Genomic DNA, 25571 nt, shown 5'->3' on the forward strand with positions numbered 1-25571 from the left:
CAAAATAATTTCTGCAGTACTCAAGGTTCCTAAGAGCACAGTGGCCTCCATAATCCTTAAATGGAAGAAGTTTGGGACCACCAGAAGTCTTCCTAGACCTGGCCGTCCAGCCAAACTGAGCAATCGTGGGAGAAGAGCCTTTGTGAGAGAGGTAAAGAAGAACCCCAAGATCACGGTGGTTGAGCTGCAGAGATGCAGTAGGGAGATGGGAGAAAGTTCCACAAGGTCAACTATCACTGCAGCCCTCCACCAGTCGCGCCTTTATGGCAGAGAGGCCCGACGGAAGACTCTCCTCAGTGCAAGACATATGAAAGCACGCGTAGAGTTTGCTCAAAAACACATGAAGGACTCACAGAATATGAGAAATAAGATTCTCTGCTCTGATGAGACAAAGATGGAACTTTTTGGTGATAATTCTAAGCAGTATGTGTGGAGAAAACCACTTTCCGTACCCACTGTGGCAGTATCCCTCATTGGGTTGTACATCTTCATGGTTTTACTCTCTTTCAGAAAGAAACGATGGACTGGATCATGCATTGTGGTCATGCCTGTGCTCCTTCTGTTTGTCCTTTTCCATCCTTTGGTTGAACTTGATGGACAATTGACTTTTTTTTACCCTATTGACTATGCAACTTATGCAAATATAAAATAACATAAAAAAAACAAAATCAGTTTTAGTACTAAAATGGTTTATTTTGAAAAAAAAAAGAAAACAAAATTGGAGGATGCAAATAAAAACCAAATAAAAGGATATTCCAGTAAATGATGAGGTCTTTCTTGCATCTATTGATGTAGAAGCTTTATATAGCAGTATTCTTCATTAGGTAAGCATGAAGGGTGCTGAACATTTTATGAAGTCTAGAACTGTACAGTATAAACCACATAACCATCTTGTGGTGAAGTTGTTGAAGTTAATGTTAACTCACAACTAATTTTTATTTTATAGTAAATTCTATCACAAACTTATGGGCACTGCGATAGGGAATCCTTGTACCCCATTTTATGCTAATCTGTTCATTGGCTTGTGGAAGAATGCCATCATTTTTCAGGATGAAGGATGAAGTATTGTGGTGGGACCCTAGGACATTATTCTCGGGTTGACACCTGGACGATATACATGTCCTGTGCTCCGGATCTGAGATTTTTGTACCTTTTGTTGAAAGCTTGAATTTGAACACTATAGCTCTATGTTTTACATTTAAAGTAAATAAATGGCAACTACCATTTTTGGATTTAATCATTAAGAAGGATTCAAAAGGGAGATTGCAGACTCTTACCTATAGGAAACCAATCGCTACCAATAATTTATCTAAATGGGATAGTCATCATCCATTTTCCTTTAAATTTTCCTTTAAATAGATATACAGTATCTTCACATTAGGAGAAATTATGCAACCCCTAATGATTTTTTACCATCAAACTAAGGATTTTTAATACAGGTTTCTACTTAAACGCTATGTGATCAGAGGCACAGATGTGAAGCACAATGGGCATAAATAGAACCATGGTCAGAAAGTCTGAGGTCACAGCGGGCAGCACAGGTTAAAAATATCAAGCTGGGGTCAGGAGTGGAGAGGTCAGACAAAACGAGAAAATAAGCTGGGTCGGTAACAGGAGAGAGAAAACTATAATGTACCTTGACAGGATACTAGAGGGATACTAAAGATGCACTGCAACTAGGAACCTAAGTTCAGGAAAGGTGTGGAGGGAGGAGCTGCCTAATATATTCCCTGCTGTCAGGGGATAGGTCAGGGAAGCAAAACTCTGCAGGACACAGTGAGTTAAATTCCCGCAGAGTCTGACTACGCCTCCCTATAGCCAGGTGGAGACTCCCCAGCCACATGAGGATGCGGCAGTGCTGTGAGTGCTGCAAGAGGCTGTTCAGCGTGATGGCCTGACACTGGGAGGAACAGAGTAGTGAGCACAGTGAGTAGGACAGCGCTGAGAAGGCGTGCAAGTTACCGATGTGACAGGAAAGAAAAAGCGGGAGCTTAGGAAAGAAATTAGTTAACACCTTCATAATGTTTGCCATGCAAAACCTATCTAACATTATGTCAGGGAATGCCACCATGTTGACATTAAATCAATCTCTTTTTTTGTAGTGGAGGTTTCTATTCAATCTCCCAGCTGTGGAGGATGTTTTCTATTGTTGGCTACTTCCGTAATATGCACATGCTCTGATTGCATCCCTCTTGTATGCGCATTAGGCTAGAATATTATGACATTCATTGTACATTATTTTTACAAACCACCACAGTTTCCATCTAGATATCTGCGATCCGATGTCTTATTCCAGAGTAAACATTAGCAAAGTTATACATTTAATGACTGACAGTCTGTTTTCATGATCTGCATGACTCAACTGTTAACACTCAGGGAGATCAGTGCCCGGCCTATGGCTTTAACACCTTATTTGCATTTAAGAAAAATGAGTATTTCTCTGGAATAAAACATCAGATCATTATCATTTCATTCAGCTTCCTATGACCTACATGCCCATGTAGATGGCTAAAAAGGGTTGATCCAGGTGACCAAATCCATTCAAGCACTTTCCCTATTGTGGACCAAGCCATTTTTTTGTTATTTTCCATGGATGTAGCTGTATAGGAACAAGTTGTCAGGTGACACTAGTGTCGCAGTGACTAATTCTAAAAGGCCTGGCTGGGCCGAGAAGTGGCAGTTGGTGCCAGAACCTGGACCAGGACAGGTCATGTGGCTGCACCCAGAGCCAGTAGAAGCCTGTGACCAGATCCGAACCAGGCTCAGGAGGTGATCCAGCTGTAGCAAAGGACTATTTAGTAGATAGGACCCATCAGGAGGTGGTCACCTTGCCACGGTTGCTGGGCATACACGAATTAGCCTATTTATGCGCTAAGAACCTTCATTTTGTAAGTACTTTCATTGAGTGACAAAATAGTCTAGATTTCTAGATTTAATATTTCTAGTGTTTTCATATATTTTGATCCTTATATACTGCTGCTGCACCTTTTGCTTTTTTTGTACAAAGGACTGTTCCTGTGGGCCATTACTTCCAGATTAGACATACGGGTACAGGGTGTGGGTTGGGGCCGTGCCTTAGGGAACGGCCTGTGCGTATACTTAGTGACTCGCATATCTAGGACTTGCAGCCTAGCGGGAAATACCAGTGACCCCCGCTACGGCCAGTGTAACAATCAGAGGGTTTATAGAGACTACGATCGGGACGGGCCTAGTACTGAGAGTGATGCCCGTGAAGTTGAGACTTAAAGGCATTAATAGTCATTTAACTGCTACATAACCAGTGTATGTAATAGAACGTTGCATAGATATTGTATTTAGTCGTAATGCTGTGTAATAATATACTTTATTGACCCTGTTACTGAAACCCACCATATAGTGCTTACTTGTATATATACATACTTATAATTAGATTTTCCTTTTTGTGTTAGTTAAATAAATGGTGTTGGTTAAGTACCACTGTCTCCTCATTGTCTGCACTGTGGCATCCAAGTAACAAGTTGAGTAAATTTGGTGTATTTTACAAACACCACAGTGACACCCCCTTTTTAGACACTTTATTCAAGTGACTAGTAAGGTTCAAAAAGTGGCTAAAACCCTAATAAATATATTGCGTAGGATATACAACAGAGACAGAAAGCTGCCTCATTTTAGGTGGTAAAGCTATGTTCATATGCAGCAATTTTTTTGTAGCCAAAACCTGCTTTTTGCTGTAAAAAATGCTTAATGTTTAATAAAGTTAGTTTTATTCACCAAAAAAGCAGCAAAAAATGCTGTAAGAATGCAGCAAAACCTGTTTGCTGCCGTTTTGCAGCGTTTTTGCGCTTTCGCAATGCTCTCTATTGGTAAAAAGTGCTGCAAAAACACTGAAAGAACTGACATGCTCCAGATTTTAAAAAAGCTGCAGTTCTCAAATTCAGTGAGGAAAAAGAAAGGTGTGCTGGAGATTACTGAAATTTCAAAGCTTTTGCTGGTGCTGTGAAGGGCGGCTTTAAAATTGCATAAAAAAATGTAGCAAATACATTGTGAACATAGCCTAAACCTCTCCCATTGTTTCTTATCCTCCTTTTGCAGAGAGTTGGCAACACATGATGAAAGTTTCTAAAAGTCACAAATAGTGTTACGCACTCATCGGCTTATTCTATCAAATTCCCTAAAATTCACAGTGGTATTAAATAGTTTCAGTTTTTAATTGTTTTTTACTTTTTTCCTGCATACAATGACATTAATATCTTTTCCGCAGATGGTACACATGCTACTGAAAACTCTACTTCAACAACCAATTATACAACCGTGTACACTAACAGGACAGAAACTTCTAATGGTAAGTTAAATAATTACTGTCTTCTCCTTTTTGGTTGGACTTACAGTACATACAAAGTTTTTGATACTTTCATCTCATAGTTTACATAGTTTGTAAAGCCGAATAAAGACTTGCATCCATCAAGTTCGACCTGTTAGTTCTGTAATTGCTAAAGTTGATCCAGAGGAGGGCAAAAACCCCAAATGATTTAGCCAATCTTCACCTGAGGAAAAATTCCCTCCCGACTCTGAAACCAGCAGTCAGAATAAATCCCTGTATCACCCTACTATTTTATTTTATTTTTAAGTATATGCTGAAATCTGCCTGGTATCTAGAAAAGCATCCAGTCCCCGCTTGAACTGGTGTAGTGAATCTGACATTACCGTCTCCTCACTCAGTGAACTCCATATTCTCACTGCTCTTACCGTAAAGAACCCCTTCCTATGCTGGTGCTGAAACCTTTTCTCTTCCAGTCTTAGTGAATGCCCTCTTGTTACCGTAATATCCCTCCTTTTGAACAAATCCCGGGCAAGATCTCTATACTGTCCCCTAACATATTTGTACACATTTATTATGTCCCCCCTCAACCTTCTCTTTTCCAGGCTGAATAGTCCTAGTTTTGCCAACCTCTCTGGGTATTGCAGTCCCTCCATTCCCTTTATTAATTTTGTTGCCCTTCTTTGTACCTTTTCAAGCTCATTTATATCCTTTCTATATATTGGGGCCCATAACTGAGCACAGTATTCCAAGTGTGGTCTGACCAGTGCTTTGTACAGTGGGAGAACAATGTTCTCATCCTTTGCAGCTATACCTCTTCTGATACATCCCATTACCCTGTTTGCCCTTACAGCAGCGGCCTGACTTTGGGCACTCCAATTTAGTTTGCTATCAATCAAGATGCCCAAGTCCTTCTCCATCTCTGAATTCCCCAATGATTTCCCATTCAGTGAGTACTGGTGACTTCCATTTTTCCTTCCCATATGTATGACCTTACATTTCTCCTCATTAAACCTCATTTGCCATTTAATGCTCCACCTACCCAGCTTATCCAAATCCCTCTGTAGGTCTGCACTGTCCTCTTTTGTATTAATTGTTTTACATAACTTTGTGTCATCTGCAAATATTTATATTTTACTATTTATCCCGTTGACTATGTCGTTAATAAAGATATTAAATAACATTGGGCCTAGTACAGACCCCTGTGGTACCCCACTAGTGCCGCTTACCCAATCTGAGTATATTCCATTTATAACCACCCTCTGCCTTCTATCCTTTAGCCAGTTAGCTACCCACTTGCAGACATTTTCCCCCAGCCCCATCATTCTCATTTTGTATACCAACCTATTATGTGGCACGCTATCGAACGCTTTTGAGAAGTCGAGATACACGACATCCACTGGTTCCCCCTGATCTACTCGAGAGCTAACCTCCTCATAGAAGTCAATCAGGTTTGTTTGGCAGGAGCGATTCCTCATGAATCCATGTTGGTTCGGGATTAAAAGATTATTAGTATCAAGAGGCTCCGTAATTGCCTCTTTAATGAAGCTTTCAAAAATTTTGCCCACAACGGACGTCAGACTCACCGGCCGATAGTTTCCGGCGTCACTTTTCGCTCCCTTTTTGAATATTGGCACTACATTCGCCTGTCGCCAATCAAGTGGTACAGACCCAGTCTCAACAGAGTCCTTAAATATAAGATATAACGGTCTGTCTATCACATTACTTAGTTCCCTTAGTACCCGTGGGTGTATGCCATCAGGTCCTGGTGATTTGTTTATTTTAATGTTACTGAGGCGTTTCTGTATCTCAACTTGGGTTAGATTTGTCATACTTAGTGGAGGATTAAGCTTGTCACTTCTCATTTCTCCTGTTAGTTCTATTTCCTTTGTGAAAGTTGTCGAAAAAAAAAAAATTTAATAGATTAGCTTTATCCTCATCTTTCTCTATGATTTTGCCTTCCTCACTTTTTATCGGTCCAATATTATCCGATTTAATCCTTTTACTATTTATATACGTAAAGAACAGTTTGGGATTTGATCTACTTTCCCTAGCAATACGTTTCTCTGTTTCCTACTTCGCTATTTTTATTTGTTTTTTACAGGTTCTCGTTTTTTCCTTGTAACACATTAGTGCCTCCTTACTGTTTTCCTGTTTTAATCTCTTGAATGCCTCTTTTTTGCTATTTAACGCCCCTTTTACGTTCTTGTTCAACCATATTGGTTTCCTCTTATTTCTGGCCCTTTTATTCCCATATGGTATATACCTCTCGCACTGAGTATTCAGAATTCTTTTGAAGGTTTCCCATTTACTATTCGTATTCCATTGATTAAGTACTTTGTGCCAGTCAATAAGTTGAAGGTTTTCTATCAGCTGATCAAACTTCGCCCTCCTAAAGTTTAATGTTTTTGTTGTTCCCTTATTGATAACCCTACTGAAGGGCATTTTGAAGTCGATAATATTATGATCGCTATTACCTAGGTGCCCCCCTATCTGTACCTCAGTTATTCTATCAGGCCTATTAGTCAATATTAAGTCCAACACGGCCTTCCCTCTCGTTGGTTCCTGCACTAGTTGGGAGAGATAATTATCCTTAATATTTGTCAAGAACCTTTTTCCTTTCTGAGATCTACAGGTTTCTGTTTCCCAGTCAATATCCGGGTAGTTGAAATCCCCCATTACAATCACTTCATTATGTTTTGCTACTTTGTCTATTTGTCCTAATAGCAGATTCTCATTCTCCTCTGTTATATTTGGTGGCTTATAGCAGACCCCCAGTAATATTTTATTATTATTTTTTGCCCCCTCTATCTCTACCCACATGGACTCGACCCCCTCTTCTCCCTCTCCTATATCTTCCCTTAGTCTGGGTTTTAGACATGACTTTACATATAAGCAGACTCCTCCGCCTTTCCCCTGTTTCCGGTCCCTTCTAAATAAACTATAATCTAATAAATTTACCGCCCAGTCGTAGCTATCGTCTAGCCAAGTCTCTGTTATACCTACGATGTCATACCTCTCCTCCGATATAAGCGCCCGCAGCTCATCCGCCTTATTGGTCAGGCTTCTGGCGTTGGTCAGCATGCAAGATAAAACTTTGGGGTTATTTAGCATCCTATTCTTCTCTAACGATCTAACTGTACTATCCCCACCCCCCTCTCCACCCTCATTATATTCACTTATCCCCTTCCCCCTTGCTTGCCTCACATCCCACCTATTTCCTTGGTTTCCCCCCCCCCCCGTCTCTAGTTTACCCGTCTCACCCAATGACAGGAGCGTAGCTAAAAGAGATGATAAGTATGAGCTCTTTCTTTACTGAAAAATCAGTTCTAAGTTTTATCTAAAAGAACTGCATTCATAAAACAGCTAAATATATGTATTTCCTTTAATGTATCAAATCCGAAGACAAGGCAAATGCTGACACCCAATTGTCAGTTTAGTCATAAACTTAGGGGTACAGCTAGAGGCCCCTGGGACCCAATGACAATTTTTTTACCTGTAATCTATATAAATAAAAATGTAAATGTTCATTTGTTCAAAATCTTAAATCTCCGAAAGTTCTTCACCGATTGCTTTGAAATTTTGACGCAACGTTGCATTCGAATACACGCATGTTTTTATATACTGTACCTACTATGCTTTTATATACCAGCTGTTGGACGTAAAAGCAACAGCAAGAGGGGGGTGTTACGAGCTCAGTCCCAGGCTGACTCTCCCCGGCCGCCCTGCATCCCCCACCCCTTAGTGACATCTGATTCATAAACCCTTCTCCCTTTCCTTCATTTGCCCCAGCCGCTGCCTGTGCTCTGCTCCTTTTGTGTTCCCCCGTAGGGGTTAGGTGGAAGGGGAATGACGAGACCGTCTGTTCGAGGCCGAAAGACGCTGCTGCTCATCACCACCACCGCCTGAGAGGTGGCCGCCTCTGCTCTCTGACACCTCTGCTGCGGCTTAATGGATAGGGCAGTTGGGGGGATGAATGAGATGGTGGGAAGACGATGCATTCTGTTTTATCCATGTTAAGTTTTACAAATCTAGCAGAGAAGAAAGATGAAATACAGGACACACAATGTGGGATTCTGGTTAGTAAGGAGTTGATATCAGGTCCAGAGAGGTAGATCTGTGTGTTATCAGCATATAGGTGATACTGAAAGCCGTGAGACCATGAGCTGTCCCAGGCCGAAGGTGTAGATGGAGAAGAGCCTGTGTCCCAGAGCATTACCTGTGCCCTCCCCAGTGCACTTACTGGGAAGGACAGCCTAACCACGAACACGTGGACAAGTGAATGTGGCCAGGGACGGTACGGAGCCAGTCCACAGTGAAAAATCAGCCACAAAGTGTCAGGGAACCTTCCCACAGACTTTTCTTAGCCAGTGCTGCTTCTCGACAGGGTTGGACAGGCCCACCAGAGAAACAGAGAATCTCCCGGTGGGCCCTGGCTTCTCCATCAGGAGAGTTCATTGCGCAAACCTTGCAGGTTGTCATGATGATGAGGCAATCCATCTCCTTAGTTTTCTGTTACTTGGAATATAAGCGCAAGTATGCAGCCAGCCACCCACCCACAGGCTGCTATACTAAACTGCCACATTTCTGGATAGCTGCTTGCACTTGAAATGTTGCCTTTTAGGCTCATGTAGGCGGAAGCTTTTCACAACCTCATGGCGGTGGCGGCGGCCGGGTCTCCATACTCGGTCCCCAGCCGCCACTGTTTCTCCCGGTGTTGTCCCGCTTTCCACAAGCACGGGTCCCAGAACATTACCCGGCCCCCCCAGTGCACTGACTGGGAAGGACCGCCTAACCACAAACACGTGGCCAATGAATGTGGCCATGGACAGTACGGAGCCAGTCCACAGCTTGTCGGTGAGAGTTGAATTTCACCACAGCCATATTCTTTAGCTCGGTAAAAGGACTTGGGAAACCTTATCTACTCCAGCTGTCATTTCCCCCAGGAAGTCCTCTAATGCATCTTCTTGCATAAGCAATGGCAACCCTTCCAACATAAGCTCATACTTCTTGTTGATGCTTAGCCACAGACAAAGATCTTTCTTTAAGCCTTGAATTTAATCACTACAGAGTTGGACAATGGCCTGATCTGCAATGCATTTTGTGAAATAATGTGCATATACAAAGCCATGGTTTAGGCCACTGAAGGTTATTAAGCGAAACTCACACAGCTTTCCCACAGACTGAAAGAGGGGTATCAAGACTTCCAAGACAGGCAAGACTTCCCTGTCCTTCCCAAGAGGATGACTGTCCATGTTCTCCTCCTCCTCATTATCACCCAATCCGCATTGAGATGAGATGAGGCTGGGCTGCATAGTTCCTTGCTCCGCCAGCAATGCCTCCTCTTTAACTGTGAGCAGCAAGCATTTCAGTAGACAGAGAAGTGGGATGGTAACGCTAGTCATGGCGTCATCGCTACTCACCATCTTGGTGGAGTCCTCAAAGTTTTGGAGGATGGCACATACATCCATGCCCACTCATCAGCTCTTATGTGCGGAGGCTGAACTGAATGCCGATGGGCGTGTTGAAGCTAGTACTCAACAACTGCCCTCTGCTGCTCACAATTCCTTCCCAACATCTGCAACGTTGATTTCCAACATGTGGTGACATCGCCCAACAGTCGGGGAGCTGGAAGCTGCAGACGCTGCTGAAACACTGCCAGGGTGGCGGAAGCTATAACTGACTCTCTCAAATGGGCACACACGCGTTGTACTTTCACAAGCAGTTGTGGCAAATCTGGTAGGTTTTGAGAAATCACTAAACCACTAAATTGAGCACATCTAGTGCTCTCTCATTACTAATGTGTAACCCTGTATGGAGAACATTATCAGCACCGAAAAATTGAAAGAAGAAATATAGCCTGCTTTATATACCACAGTACTAAGAAAACCAATTTTGATTCTATCTTGTGTATCCCTGTGACAGAAATATCTGCACCAAAAGAATTAATTTCACTAGAGTAGAACTAGTATAGTGGTGACCAACAACTCTTCCACTACAGCCAAACCCAATGGAGACCCAATCAGGATACTCCACATTTACAAAACTTAGTGGCAGACACCATCAAAGTGGTATATAAGGAAAAAAAGGGAAAATTTCAGCCTACCATGTATATGCCATAAGGGTCCACTGGTGCACAGAAATCCTTGGTAGCAAATCCAGGGATGAGAAGCAGTAGGAAGTAGATGAGAAAAACTCCAGCACCTTCTCCGTATCCATCACAAGAAATATAAAGTTAAAACGTCCATTTTATTGGTTCCTTTAAAAATGCGCCATACGTAAGGCAGACCTTACGCATTTCGAACCAAACAGGGGGTTCTTAATCATATGGTATATTCCTATGGTTAAATGACATATACAGTATAGACCAAAAGTTTGGACACACCTTCTCATTTAAAGATTTTTCTGTATTTTCATGACTATGAAAATTGTACATTTACACTGAAGGCATCAAAACTATGAATTAACACATGTGGAATTATATACTTAACAAAAAAGTGTGAAACAACTGAAAATATGTCTTATATTCTAGGTTCTTCAAAGTAGCCACCTTTTGCTTTGATGACTGCTTTGCACACTCTTGGCATTCTCTTGATGAGCTTCAAGTTGTAGTCACCGGAAATGGTTTTCACTTCACAGGTGTGCCCTGTCAGGTTTAATAAGTGGGATTTCTTGCCTTATAAATGGGGTTGAGACCATCAGTTGTGTTGTGCAGAAGTCTGGTGGATACACAGCTGATAGTTCTACTGAATAGACTGTTAGAATTTGTATTATGGCAAGAAAAAAAGCAGCTAAGTAAAGAAAAACTAGTGGCCATCATTACTTTAAGAAATGAAGGTCAGTAAGTCCAAAAAATTTGGCAAACTTTGAAAGTGTCCCCAAGTGCAGTTGCAAAAACCATCAAGCGCTACAAAGAAACTGGCTCACATGAGGACCGCGCCAGGAAAGGAAGACCAAGAGTCACCTCTGCTTCTGAGGATAAGTTTATCCGAGTCACCAGCCTCAGAAATCGCAGGTTAACAGCAGCTCAGATTAGAGACCAGGTCAATGCCACACAGAGTTCTAGCAGCAGACACATCTCTTCAACAACTGTTAAGAGGAGACATTGTGCAGCAGGCCTTCATAGTAAAATAGCTGCTAGGAAACCACTGCAAAGGACAGGCAACAAGCAGAAGAGACTTGTTTGGGCTAAAGAACACAAGGAATGGACATTAGACCAGTGGAAATCTGTGCTTTGGTCTGATGAGTCCAAATTTGAGATCTTTGGTTCCAACCACCGTGTCTTTGTGCGATGCAGAAAGGGTGAACGGATGGACTCTACATGCCTGGTTCCCACCGTGAAGCATGGAGGAGGTGTGATGGTGTGGGGGTGCTTTTCTGGTGACACTGTTGGGGATTTATTGAAAATTGAAGGCATACTTAACCAGCATGGCTACCACAGCATCTCGCAGCAGCATGCTATTCCATCTGGTTTGCGTTTAGTTGGACCATCATTTATTTTTCAACAGGACAATGACCCCAAACACACCTCCAGGCTGTGTAAGGGCTATTTGACCAAGAAGGAGAGTGATGGGGTGCTACGCCAGATGACCTGGCCTCCACAGTCACCAGACCTGAACCCAATCGAGATGGTTTGGGGTGAGCTGGACCGCAGAGTGAAGGCAAAAGGGCCAACAAGTGCTAAGCATCTCTGGGAACTCCTTCAAGATTGTTGGAAGACCATTTCCGGTGACTACCTCTTGAAGCTCATCAAGAGAATGCCAAGAGTGTGCAAAGCAGTCATCGAAGCATAAGGTGGCTACTTTGAAGATCCTAGAATATAAGACATGTTTTCAATTGTTTCACACTTTTTTGTTAAGTATATAATTCCACATGTGTTAATTCATAGTTTTGATGCCTTCAGTGTGAATGTACAATTTTCATAGTCATGAAAATACAGAAAAATCTTTAAATGAGAAGGTGTGTCCAAACTTTTGGTCTGTACTGTATATACATATGGACTGAGTCGCTCCATGTGAGGGCTCAGCAAACATTTTGCTGATTTTCACTCTGGTGATCTTTCCACACTTAAGGTTATTGGTATAGACAAGGTGCAAAGACAAATACTTGGAAGAGATAGAGGCAAGCTTCTCCTAGCCAGAGAAGCCTCATGGATTCTTAAACTTAACTCTCGCATTCCCAATGGTCTCAATTTTCGCAATGATCTAATGTACATTTTTTGATATTTTTTTCTAATGGTCTACTTAATTTGCCAGCATACCATGCACATAAGTTTAATTTATGCATATTACTGAGCAATTATCCTCAGGAGGATTTTCATTCACTAATGAACTTCCTGTTCTTTGTTGTCTCCACCCTATTTTCTCTTTTGTTTTCAGTCCATATGTATATACAGTTATATGAAAAAGTTTGGGCACCCCTATTAATCTTAAGCTTAATGTTTTATAAAAATTGGTGTTTTTGCAACAGCTATTTCAGTTTGATATATGTAATAACTGTTGGACACAGTAATGTTTCTGCCTTGAAATGAGGTTTATTGTACTAACAGAAAATGTGCAATCTGCATTCAAACAAAATTTGACAGGTGCATAAGTATGGGCACCCTTATCATTTTCTTGTTTTAAATACTCCTACCTACTTTTTACTGACTTACTAAAGCACTTTTTCTGGTTTTGTAACCTCATTGAGCTTTGAACTTCATAGCCAGGTGTATGCAATCATGAAAAAAGCTACTTAAAGTGGCCACTTGCAAGTTGTTCTCCTGTTTGAATCTCCTCTGAAGAGTGGCATCATGTGCTCCTCAAAACAACTGTCAAATGATCTGAAAACAAAGATTATTCAACATAGTTGTTCAGGGGAAGGATACAAAAAGCTGTCTCAGAGATTTAACCTGTCAGTTTCCACTGTGAGGAACATAGTAAGGAAATGGAAGAACACAGGGACAGTTCTTGTTAAGGCCAGAAGTGGCAGGCCAAGAAAAACATCAGAAAGGCAGAGAAGAAGAATGGTGAGATCAGTCAAGGACAATCCTCAGACCACCTCCAGAGAGCTGCAGCATCAACTTGCTGCAGATGGTGTCACTGTGCATCGGTCAACTATACAACACACTTTGCACAAGGAGAAGCTGTATGGGAGAGTGATGCGAAAGAAGCCGTTTCTGCAAGCACGCCACAAACAGAGTCGGCTGAGGTATGCAAAAGCACATTTGGAGAAGCCAATTTCTTTTTGGAAGAAGGTCCTGTGGACTGATGAAACCAAGATTGAGTTGTTTGGTCATACAAAAAGGCATTATGCATGGCGGCAAAAAAACACAGCATTCCAAGAAAAACACTTGCTACCCACAGTAAAATTTGGTGGAGGTTCCATCATGCTTTGGGGCTGTATGGCCAATGCCGGCATCGGGAATCTTGTTAAAGTTGAGGGACGCATGGATTCCACTCAGTATCAGCAGATTCTTGACAATAATGTTCAAGAATCAGTGACAAAGTTGAAGTTATGCAGGGGATGGATCTTTCAGCAAGACAATGATCCAAAACACCGTTCCAAATCTACTCAGGCATTCATGCAGAGGAACAATTACAATGTTCTGGAATGGCCATCCCAGTCCCCAGACCTGAATATCATTGAACATCTGTGGGATCATTTGAAGAGGGCTGTCCATGCTCGGAGACCATCAAACTTAACTGAACTGGAATTGTTTTGTAAAGAGGAATGGTCAAAAATACCTTCATCCAGGATCCAGGAAATCATTAAAAGCTACAGGAAGCGACTAGAGGCAAAAGGAGGATCTACTAAATATTAATGTCATTTTTCTGGTGAGGTGCCCATACTTATGCACCTGTCAAATTTAGTTTGAATGCAGATTGCACATTTTCTGTTAGTACAATAAACCTCATTTCAAGGCAGAAACATTACTGTGTCCAACAGTTATTACATAGATCAAACTGAAATATCTGCTGCAAAAACACCAATTTTTATAAAACATTAAGCTTAAGATTAATAGGGGTGCCCAAACTTTTTCATATAACTGTATATGTCTTTTAACCATAGCAATATGATTAAGAACCCGTGTTTGGTTTGAAACGCGTAAGGTCTGCCTTACATATGGCGCTTTTTTAATGGAACTAATAAAATAGACGTTTTAACTTTACATTTCTTGTGATGGATACAGAGAAGGTGCTGGAGTTTTTCTCATCTACTTCCTATCATCAAAGTGGCATCTATTTCACCAGAGTAGAAGTAGTTTAATGGAGACAGAAACCTCTTCCACTAGAGCCAAACCCAATAGATGGAGACCAAATCAGGATTCTCCACATTTCCAAAAATTAGTGGCAGACACCAGCAAAGTAGCATCAATTTCACTACAGTACAAATAGTATAATTAGGACTGACACCTCTTCCACTACAGCCAACCCAGTAGATGGCGACACAATCAGGACTGTTCATATTTAAGAAAATTAGGGCTCAAGACCTTTCTGTGGCCTACAGATTGGAGTTGGTGGAGTGCAACCTTTTAGCTTTGTCATGTGTAGGAGTAAACAATCTTTTACGTGACCGCAACTGCGGGACCGAGGGTTGGCTGCAGTGCTGAGAGAGGGCAGAGCACAGTGAAATGGACAAACTGCTAGACCGTGAGTGAGGTGCAGGCGGAGATTTTTCGGTGGATTGAGAAACATGTGGTGTGCTCAGTGACACAAACACAGCAGGCATGTCCGCTTCTGTTACAGCTGACGGACTCTCATTCAGCCTGACTGGAGCGAGTATACAACCATAGCTTCTGTGGTCGGAGATCTGCGTGACAATACTTGGCACTGTAATAGAGGAGGAGGAGGAAGCAGCAGATGCATTTGATGGTGCCGCTGATGGTTGTTTATCGAAAACCAATTTTGAGTTTATCATGTTTGTGTACCCCTTTGTGGAAAACAATATCTGCACCAAATAATTAATTTCACTACAGTATAACTATATAAATGGATGGAGACCAAAACCTCTTCCACTACGACGAACCCAGGAGATAGAGACCTAACTACGGGTGTTCACATTTCCCTAAATTAGGGCCCAACACCAACAAAGTGGCATCAATTACACTAGAGTATAACTATAAAAAGGAGTCCAAAAGAGATCCATGACTTGTTCATCTTGATGAAAGTTAGGTGGTCTACACTTTTATGGAACAGCCAACTGCGCTTATTCGTCAAGACACCACAAGTAGCGCTGAAGACACGTTCTGAGAGAACGCTGGCTGCCAGGCATGAGAAAACCTCCAAGGCGTGACAGGCGAGCTCAGGCCATTCATCCATTTTTGAAGACCAAAATGTAAAAGGGTCCAAATCCTCCCTGATGGTATTCATATTAAGCTCTAGATACGCCTCTACCGTCCTCTCCAGTTGTTCACCACGTGTCAGACTTCTACTCTGTGGTGCTGGTGCACAAGGTGGTCTAAAAAATGTGTGAAACGACTCACAGAAATTGCTTCTGCCACTTACTCTGCTGCTGCTGCTAATGTTTTGGCATTGACGAACTGACATGCCGGAGGTTGAAAGACTACAGCTGCGATGCACACTGTGTGCCTCACTGCTATCTTGGGGAAAAGCTCTATTAGGTTGCGTAAAAGCTTGTTTCCATACTCCAACATAAGCGGGTCCCTTTCCAGGGCGGGAAGCATCTGACAAAATTGACTCTTTGCAGATAGTGCATCAAGAAGGCACTCATATGTCGGGCTCTTGCAGGAGGTCCAAAGCCAGGCTGTATTGTGGGCTGCGTAACACTGATGCTTGTTTCCTCCGTCCCCTCCTGCCAACCACGTTCAACAGAGAGGGGATGATTATCCTCTTCATCCTCTGACAGCTGCTCGCCCATCACCTCTTCCTCCTCCATTACTTCCTCGGTTCTTGCACCTTCACTAACAGTTTGCCTGGTATCACCAAACCCCCTCGATTGCAGGAATCCACCATCACTTGGCATCCGCCTGTGTGACGAGAGTCTGGAACTTTGAGACATTCTCATCCCTTCCGCATCCTCCTCTTCTTCTGTGACCACCACCTCCTGCCATAGGTTATTCAAAGTCTGCTCCAGCATGTAGATGACCGGAATAGTGATGCTGATGATGGCATCGTCTACGCTAACCAGTTTAGTAGCCATTTCAAAACTGTGCAGAAGGTTGCAGAGGTCCTTAATCTGTTCACACTCTGTAAACATGATATGCCCCACGTCCATACTGTGTTGGCCCAGGCTATATGACATGACATACTGCGTCAGAGCTTGTTGCTGCTGCCACACTCGCTGCAACATGTGCGGAGTGGAATTCCACCACATCGGCACATCGCACAGACAAAGACCTCTGTATCGATGCAAGTCGATGACATGAGGGGTGCGAACGGCAAAAGTGAGCACGTAGCTTCCGTACTTTGTGAAGCAGCTCATCCAGGCCAGGATAGTGGCGGAGAAATCGCTGTACCACCAGGTTGAGGACGTGAGCCATGCAAGGCATGTGTGTGAACTTGCCTCAGGCTAGGACCGCTAACAGGTCCATACCATTATCGCACACAGCCTTCCCTGGCTCTAGGTTCAGGGGAGACAGCCATTGCTCAAACTGAGCCTGGAGAGCTGCCCACAACTCTTCACCTGTATGACTGCGATCTCCGAGGCATATTCATTTTAAGACTGCCTGATTGCGGTGAGCCCTGACTGCAGCCTTGGAACGCGTGTCTTGTTAAGGCAGAGGTTGAGTGCGCAGGTAGAGGCCCTAGAGGAGGTGGAGGATGCAGAATCAGTGGAGGAAGTGGGAAATACAGAGGTTTGTTCTGCAAGCCTTGGGGATTCCAAGATTTTTTGAGCAGCCCATTCCCCGCCTGCCCCCACAGCCACCAGAGTCACCCAATGCCCAGTCAGCGAGATGTAACGCCCTTGGCCATGCTTACTCGTCCAGGTGTCTGTGGTGAAATGCACCCTGGCAGACGTAGATTTAAACAAGGAACGGCTAATTTTGTCTGCGACATGCTGGTGTAGCGCAGGCACAGCTTTCTTAGAGAAGTAATGGCGACTGGGCAACTGGTACTGGGAGACTGTGACGACGATCAGCTTTCGGAAACCACCTGTATCTACCAGTCGGAAAGGCAGCATTTCCGTGGCCAACAGATTGGAGATAGTGGAGTTCAACCTCTTAGCTTTGTCATGTGTAAGATTAAACAATCTTTTACGTGACCACAGCTGCAGGACTGAGGGCTGGCTGCGGTCCTGAGAGAGGGCGGAGTATAGTGAACCGGACAAACTGCTGGACCGTGAGTGAGGTGCAGGCGCAGAGGTTACGGTGGATTGAGAAACATGCGTTTTGCTCGGTGAAAGAAACACGGCAGGCGTCTCCGCTTCCGTTACAGCTGACGGGCTGTCAGTCAGCCTGACTGGAGCGTGTAAAGAATAGGAGTTTCTGCAATGGGAGACCTGCATGACAATACTTGGTACGGTAACAGAGGAGCAGGAAGAAGCAGCGAGTGCGTTTGATGGGGCAGCTGATGATAGTTGAGGTTCGCTGGTCTGCATTTCAGCGCGGTAAGATTCCCAGCGTAACGCATGTTGTTTGAGCATGTGAACGTTCACGCATGTAGTAGTCAAATTATTGCAGTATTTGCCTCTACTGAGTTTTTATCGCAAAGTTTGCTGATAACGTGAGTTAGCTCATCCTTTGCGGTGACAAAACAGGCCCATGCTAGGCAACCCTTACCGCCCCTGCGAGCTGCAGACCCTTGACCGCTGCTGTCCACAGCCACGGTTGTGGCTAAGGATGCAGTGCTCCTCATGCTTGCATCACTCCGTGTCTGCACCGTACGGCGAAATGTAACCTCCTCATTTTCCTCCTCCACCTCTTCAGATGAGCTACTCGGCTGCGTGACTCTGGGTTCACACCAAGTAGGATCTTCAACCTCATCATCAACCGATGTGTTATCCCATTCCTCTCCCTCACAGTGACCCTTCTCCTCTTGTTGCCCTGACAGCACAGTACAGTCCGCATCAGGTATCTGAGTCTCATCGGGATCACCTCCCTCCCCTGCGGTTAACATCTGGGGACGAGGGTCAAGAACCTGCTCAGACCCTACTTCGTCCTGCCCCGAATCCAAGCTAAAAAAATTTTGGGCATCAGTGCAGATGCTTTCCTCCTCTTGACTCTGTTTGGAGTATACTTCTGATGCCCATGGTATACAATGGGTGAACAGTTCTACAGACTCACCCATCTGTGATTCGCTGCAGTCAGTTGGGCAGTTGGACTGTTGTGATGCAGGGGGAAGCATGGGTAATTGGGGTGCCACCTCTGTGGACTATACTGCGTGGGATGTGGAGGTGGAGGAAGAAGTGGAGAGGGCACTTGAAGCAGAGCTTTACCTCCACTGGAGCACCTGCTCTTTCTGGCCCTTATCAACATGGTGTATCGCTGTGCGGCTGCCAATAACATAAGTTGTCAGTTGTCTTTGGATAGGACCTGTTTGTGTTGGTTCACTAGTGCTTTCACTAACATTACCACCTACCCCACGTATACCTTGAACACGAAGCCTATTCCCCCTTCCACCACGACCTCTCTTTTTCCCACTCATGTTGCTGAGATACTGTGGTAGGAGCACGATATTAACTAAACAAAAATTAGTTTTTTTCCTCTGCAACACTCTGCACACACCTGAATTTCAGCGACACTAAATGACAAGGTAAAATATGGCCTGCCGTATAACGTTACTAACAGACAAAATAAATTTTTTAGTGTGGATGAGGCCGATAAAACATACGAGATATTCTCCAAACAATTTCAAACTGAGATGTCCCCTGTTCTATCACATTAGTAACAGAAGAAAGTATATTTTTACTGTGGATGAGGCCTGTATATCATAAAAGATATGATACAAACAATTTCAAACTGAGATGTCCCCTGCTGTATAACGTTAGGAACAGAAGCAAGTATTTTTTTTAGTGTGGATGAGGCCTGTATAACCTGGGAAATATTATCCAAACTATTTCAATATTTTAAACTGAGATGTCCCCTGCTGTATCACATTAGGAACAGAAGATTTTTTTTTTACTGTGAATGCCCCCAGTATGACATAGAATATATGCTCCAAAATATTTTATACTCAGATCTAGCCTGCTGTATCAAATTACTCAGAGCAAAAAATATTTTTTTTGTTACTCTGCATAAGCTCTGTGTACAGCTGAATTTGACCGCCACTGACGTAGTAGCTGGCTTATAGCACAGTGTATCACGTTTGTCACATGAAAAAATATTTTTTGGACTGTGCCTAGGAAGAGAAAAAATGTATTTTTTACTCTGAAACCAGCTGAAGTTCAACGCCATTAAAATAGCATCTGGATTTTATCATGACTGGATCACGTTTGCGACACAAACAAAACTATTGTGGACACTGCCTGCCAACCAAAAATATATATTTGTTTTACTGTGCATAAAGCTGCATTTCACCCACAAAAGAAAAGGAAACACTGGGCTAAGGCTATGTGCCCACGATGCAGAAATGCTCAGGATTTTTTCCTGAGCGTCTCTGCATCTCCCTGGCAGAAAAAAACGCATGCGGATTGTACATGCGTTTTCCTGCCAGGGACATGCGCATGTGACGCGTTCTTCACTTGCATTTCCGCATGCGGGTTGACAAGCGCTTTCCAAGCGATTTTAGCATCACTTGGAAAGTGCTTGTCAACTAGGTCACACTATAATAAATCCATGCAAACAGCATGGATTTATATAGTGTGACCGAGAGAATGTCAAAAAATAAAAAAATAAATGTATACTTACCCTCTGATGGCCCGCGCTGTCTTGCTTCACCGTCCTGGCTGCCGGCAGCGGTGGATTGAAGGACCTGCCGACGTCAGCGTCGCGTGACCCGTCACATGACTCTGACGTCAGCGCAGGTCCTTCATTCCATGGCGAAGTGCCGGGAAGCAAGGAGGAGTGCAGCGCGGGCCGCCGGAAGGTAAGTATATATTTATTTTATTCTTTTTTTTTTACAGCTTTTTTAATGGTACCTGGGTGTGGATGCGACTCTCCTCTCCTCTACACCGGGTACCATCCGCACATTAAAACGCGCCAATTACGCAAGTAGAGATGCAGTCTTGCGGAATTGGCGCGTTCTAATGCAAGTCAATGGCGGCGAAAGCACAGCGCTTCCGCAAAATAATTGGTAGTGCTGCGTTTTTTTCCGCAGTGATAATCCGCAGCGGAAATTTCCGCAGCATCTGCACAGCACATGCGGATTATCATTGGGGGACATGGCAGGCCTTCCGCCATGCATTTTTTAAGCGTTTCTGCAGCATTTTTGCCGCTGCGGAAACGCTTAAAAAACGCATCGTGGGCACACAGCCTAACACAGCTTGCACTATCACATTAGCAACAGAAAAAAAAAGGATTTTGTGCTCTGCAATCAGAAGCTCTGCAGACTCTGCATAGAGCAGAATTTCAACCCCACAAAATGAAAAGGTGGGCTGCGCTTGCTTTCTTGATCACATTAGCAAGTGCAAGAACAGACTGAAGGTATACTCGTGCATGGAGCTCAATACAAGCAGTGCACAATGCTGTTCTATGGTATGGGCCCTCTCTTTCTGTATGAATCTCAGTACTTGCACAAGAAAACAAAAAATGTGCTGTACCAGCGATTGCACAAGTACACAGGCCAGAAATTATCTACAGTATCTGACTACCACACAAGCGCCCATCTAGCTAGCTAATATCTCTCATTACACAGGACAAGAGCACACTGAGCAGCATCTGCCTCCCCAACAGTTATATAGATAGAATGGAGCTGAGGGAACATGGCCGTTTTTTATATAGGGAGGACATGTGATTTCAGCAGCCAATTGCACAAGCCCTTTTGTCTGGACAGTGTGGATGCTTCCTGCGCTCTGATTGGCTGGCTGCACTTTCCTGACTTAAAGTTACCACCTACCGGAAGAAAAAAAAAGCACGCCGCTGATCTGACCTGTTCTGAGCTCTCCACAGCCCCCACACTAGGCTACCACGTCTCCCCGCTCAACATACACTTGCACTATGCTACCAAAACTGTTCAAAACGCTGTGGTTGCCCCGTATTCGCGTTCCCGCGCTTATTCGTCGAACAATTTCCGATTTTAAGAAATTTTGCTTGCCTTTCCGATTCTGAGCAAATTCGCTCATCACTAATAGGGAATTTAGACATGTGATGCTGTAAAGTTCTGTTGAATTAATGGCACCATATAAGCAAGTGAAATAAATAAATACCAGCTGGGTGAATAGTAATATGTATACAACTGTATATTTCATATTCCACGGTTGGAATTCCAACCACAAAAAGTGAGCCATTTGACGCATAGGAAATAAAATGTTAGTTTGCATGACAAATATTTTTATGGCATTGTGCATCAGTTTTTTATGGTAACGTGGTTTGACGAGCGGAAATGTAAGATGATAAAGGCACCTTATTATTGGGGTCTATTCTACACTATGTCCACTGTATGCTTGCAAAAAGCTTTGCCAGCACAAGAGACCTGTCAGAATAATGTTTCATTAAAGTTAGGGACTTTCCATTAGACTAAAAATGTTCATTTACGTCAGGGGTCTCAAACTCAGCCGGGTAAATGGGCCGCACAGTGAAAAAATTTGAATATGAAGGGCCATGTTCTTTGAGGGAGAAGAAAACGTTTTCAATGATACCATTTTTTTTCTAAATTACTTTTTGATCATCTTTTTGTTTTACAGGTCTTCTCTTTTACTTACATTTTTACATTAAACAGCATTTTTAGTGTACAAATATTATTCCATTATTTTTTCATTCTTTGTTTTCCATTTGTTTTTAAATGATTTGCTTTTTTTTGCTCTCAATCAGCCCCATACAGTAATATAGTTTTACAATTAGCCCCATATAGTAATTCTGTCCCCCATCTTGTAATGATGTCTCCAATCCTGTAATAATGTCCACTGTCCTGTAGTAATGTCCCCATCCTGCTCTCATCTTATAGTAATGTCTCCATCCTGGGCCCATTTTATAGTAATGTCCCTATCCTGGGTCCATCTTATAGTAATGTCCCCATCCTGGGCCCACCTTATAGAAATGTCCCCATCCTGGGCCCATCCTATAGTAATTCTTCTCACTTGACCTCGCTCACTCAACGAACAGCGTCCTGTTCCTCCTCCACAGCCAGTGTACTTAGCAATGATGTCAGGTGCGGTCATGCCAGAATGCTGACATCAGCTGCTGGCTTCTGATTGGCTGCTGGCTGGTATTGGTATTAAGCTGCACAGAGTTGGTTTCTGTACTGCAATACATTTCAATTGAATGTGCATCCCTGGACACACATTCATATCAAAAGAAGCGCTGACTCACTGGACACTATTGTCTCAAGGGCCCGAGGGCCACACAACAGAGCCTCAGGGGTCACATGTGGCCCTCGGGCCATGTGTTTGAGATCCCTGATTTAGATGAACTTAGATGTTCCTCCAGATCATTTATAAGCATGATCCCACAACATAAGTTTTATTGGTGGCAGCATGCTGAAGTTGTGTTATCACTAACAAGAAAGCCATGTACATCCACTGTAATGCTGTGCGGCTCACTGTGTTGTAAATGAGTACATCGGGATCCCAATTATTGTGTAGATGACAGTGTGCTGTGATAGTGTTATTACTGACACAGGAGCCTTGTGTAATCTTAAATACCATGCACCTCACTTTACTCTTCTTGATGAGGGTGTGAAGATTTGAAGTTGTGGGTTGTAATAATCACCTAGGCAGGTTAACAGTACAACTATTTTTATTCCTTACATCCATGGTCTTACAACAACTCCAGGTAGATGACCAAAATACAATGCCCCCAGTCCACAAGATCCCAACCAGAGGCCGGTAGTTTCATTGCCGCCGTACCAGGTGATACCCACAGTCTCCCACAACTTTTGTATCTCAGTATAGTCTGTAGTCACAGACCATGCTCCTCCGGACGATGGATACCACGACCGTAGCGCATGCATCCAGCTCCAGCCGGCAACAACATCTAATACAGTCCCATCAAGTACACAAGATGGTGCAAATGACAGTCTCATCCTTCTGCTGGCTCACCTGAGATAAGAACCTCTGTGATTTTGGGGCATCCAGGGCCAACTACCCCAACCAGTAGCACTCCGATTTTGCGGGCACCCACAGAGAGGAAGTAGCAGCAAGCTTGTTAGGCTGACCGAGCACAGTGAGGTATGTGGCCAGTTGACTTGGGTGTCCCACCCTGGGTTCTCCAAACGTCTTCGTGGGTTCAGTGATGGGCAGTGGAACAGATCTGTATTCCACCAGATGGAGCCCTGGTTTCTTGGGCTCTTCCTGTAGTGTCTCTCTGGAGAGGGAGCCAGAGACTTTATACCCACAGCTCCTATTCAGGACATTCTCCCACAGTATTGGGAGAAGGTGGGGGGGGGGGTAATCCCTCATTGTTCAATTTTCCTAAGTTGTGTAGACTAGTAAACTGCAGTGGGCTGATACAATACATTTTCAGCAGGCATTCCACAGATTAACATTCAAGAGTCAACATACAGGCCCATATAAACAATGGCTCATGTCCCTTGATCTACTGAATAATTTGTCTGGCATAATTAAGAATAAACTCTGTGTCATCACAGAGGGAAATAAGATCCCTGATATTATGAAGAATGTTTCACTTGGTGCCTGTCAGTGAGGAGACCCCAATATCACTGCATGGTCACACAATAAATGGCAGGCAAAAACTAATAGGGCTGATATAAGTGCTCTGGCATTGTGTTGAGTGCAATATAATGCGTACATTGATCACATGAACGGTACATATCTAATTAATCTTCAACTGAGCACTCCTGCTCCCTGGCATTAGGAGATATTTCTTGGTGTGCATTTCACTAGTCTTCTACTAGAGGCTTCATATGAATGGATTTGTCCATTACTTGGACAAACCTTCCCATTCCTCATGTTTGGCCCAGTTAAAATAAAAATGCTTATACTCACCTCCCATGCTGGCGCCGTTCCAGCAGTTAATGACGCGCCCAGGGGATGGGGACGACTCGGCGCCCGGGCCTTGTTGTCGGTTTTGGGGGATGTTGCGGTGGTCGGCTCCCGGGCCCTTACCCTGGGGTCACTCTTAAAAGCAAGGGATAATGGGGGAAAGGTGTATGGGATAGGAAAAGTTTGTGACGCCACCCGTGGTGTCTGGTGAGGATCACCAGCGCTGCTACAGTCCTCTGAGGCCGGTGGTCAGGCAGCTTAGTTGGTGCGGCTCCCCACAGGTGGAGCGGGGCCTCAGGGCAGCGTAGGAAAAGGGATGCAGGACAGAGATGACCCAGCCGGGTCAGGAGAAGAATAGGCACACTCACAACAGTTCACTTCAGTACCTTTACTGGTGGTGTTTCAGGCACGATCCAGGGCACTGTAGGGTGAAGGGTGCATTTCAGGACTCTCCCCAGTGAGCGTTTGTGGGGCCTCCTGTTTCTTACCTTTTCCTGGTAAGTTTATGACCTGCCTGGAGCTAGGCCTAACTTGGTCTCTGTCTTGCACCTGCTGACCTGGTGGTAGGGCCTTCTGTTGGAGATCACACTCCCTGGTCTCTTGGGCCTCTGTGATTCCTGACCCTGGGATAACGGTCAGCTTCTGGTGTTCCTGGGACATGTAGTTCGCCAGGGGTTCCGGTTGTTTCTGCTGGTCCTAGAGATTCTTGCAGACACGGACCCGGTGTCAGGTACAGTATATGGTCTTGGGGTGAGCTGGCTAAGCTCCTCTGCCCCCTATGTAGCTTGCTTACTCCACTTGCCTTTGGCCGCGCTCGGGGCCCTCACTAGGCTTCACACTGGCAGTAGGCCTCGCTACTCTTCCCCGCTCTTATGGCGTTGGCACGCCTTAGGCTCACTAGTCTGAGCTTTATGAGTCTGAACTCTCTCTAGAGGGACTGGAACTACCTCTGTCCCCTGAGGAAACTGTTCTCTAGACTGAACTGCCTAGCTCCACCTTATATCCCTATCCGGGCTCCCTCTGGTGGTCTGAGGTGGAAGGTGGAGGTGTGTGAATGCTATGAGGGCCTCTTGTGGAGTAATCCGTCCATGCACCCCTCCAGGATCTGTGGCACCAATGCGCAAACAAGCCCTGCACTTAATCTTTGCTGGCATTACTATCCACGCCTTCAGACATCTTGAATATCAACAGGAAATCAGGGCTTTGGCTGCTCTGACTTCCTCTTGACGTTCAATTTGGCCAAAAGTGGGAACAGGGATCATGTGAAATAACAATCTCACATAAGCCCTAAGAACGT

At 44.0% G+C, this 25571-nt stretch overlaps 1 protein-coding gene across 2 annotated transcripts in view; it reads left to right on the forward strand.

Moving 5' to 3' along the window:
• The window catches only part of CIST1 (colon, intestine and stomach enriched 1), a 250454-nt gene that overhangs the window by 210630 nt on the left and 14253 nt on the right, over window positions 1–25571 (forward strand). For both annotated transcript variants that reach the window (XM_073655181.1, XM_073655182.1), the window contains one exon: window positions 4241–4321. In XM_073655181.1, the coding sequence (XP_073511282.1) occupies window positions 4241–4321 (81 nt within the window). The remainder of the gene's footprint in view (window positions 1–4240; window positions 4322–25571) is intronic.

Source organism: Phyllobates terribilis, unplaced genomic scaffold, assembly GCF_046119375.1.
Source record: "Phyllobates terribilis strain yellow unplaced genomic scaffold, ASM4611937v1 Scaffold_1__5_contigs__length_1240528914, whole genome shotgun sequence".
Lineage (NCBI taxonomy): Eukaryota > Metazoa > Chordata > Amphibia > Anura > Dendrobatidae > Phyllobates > Phyllobates terribilis.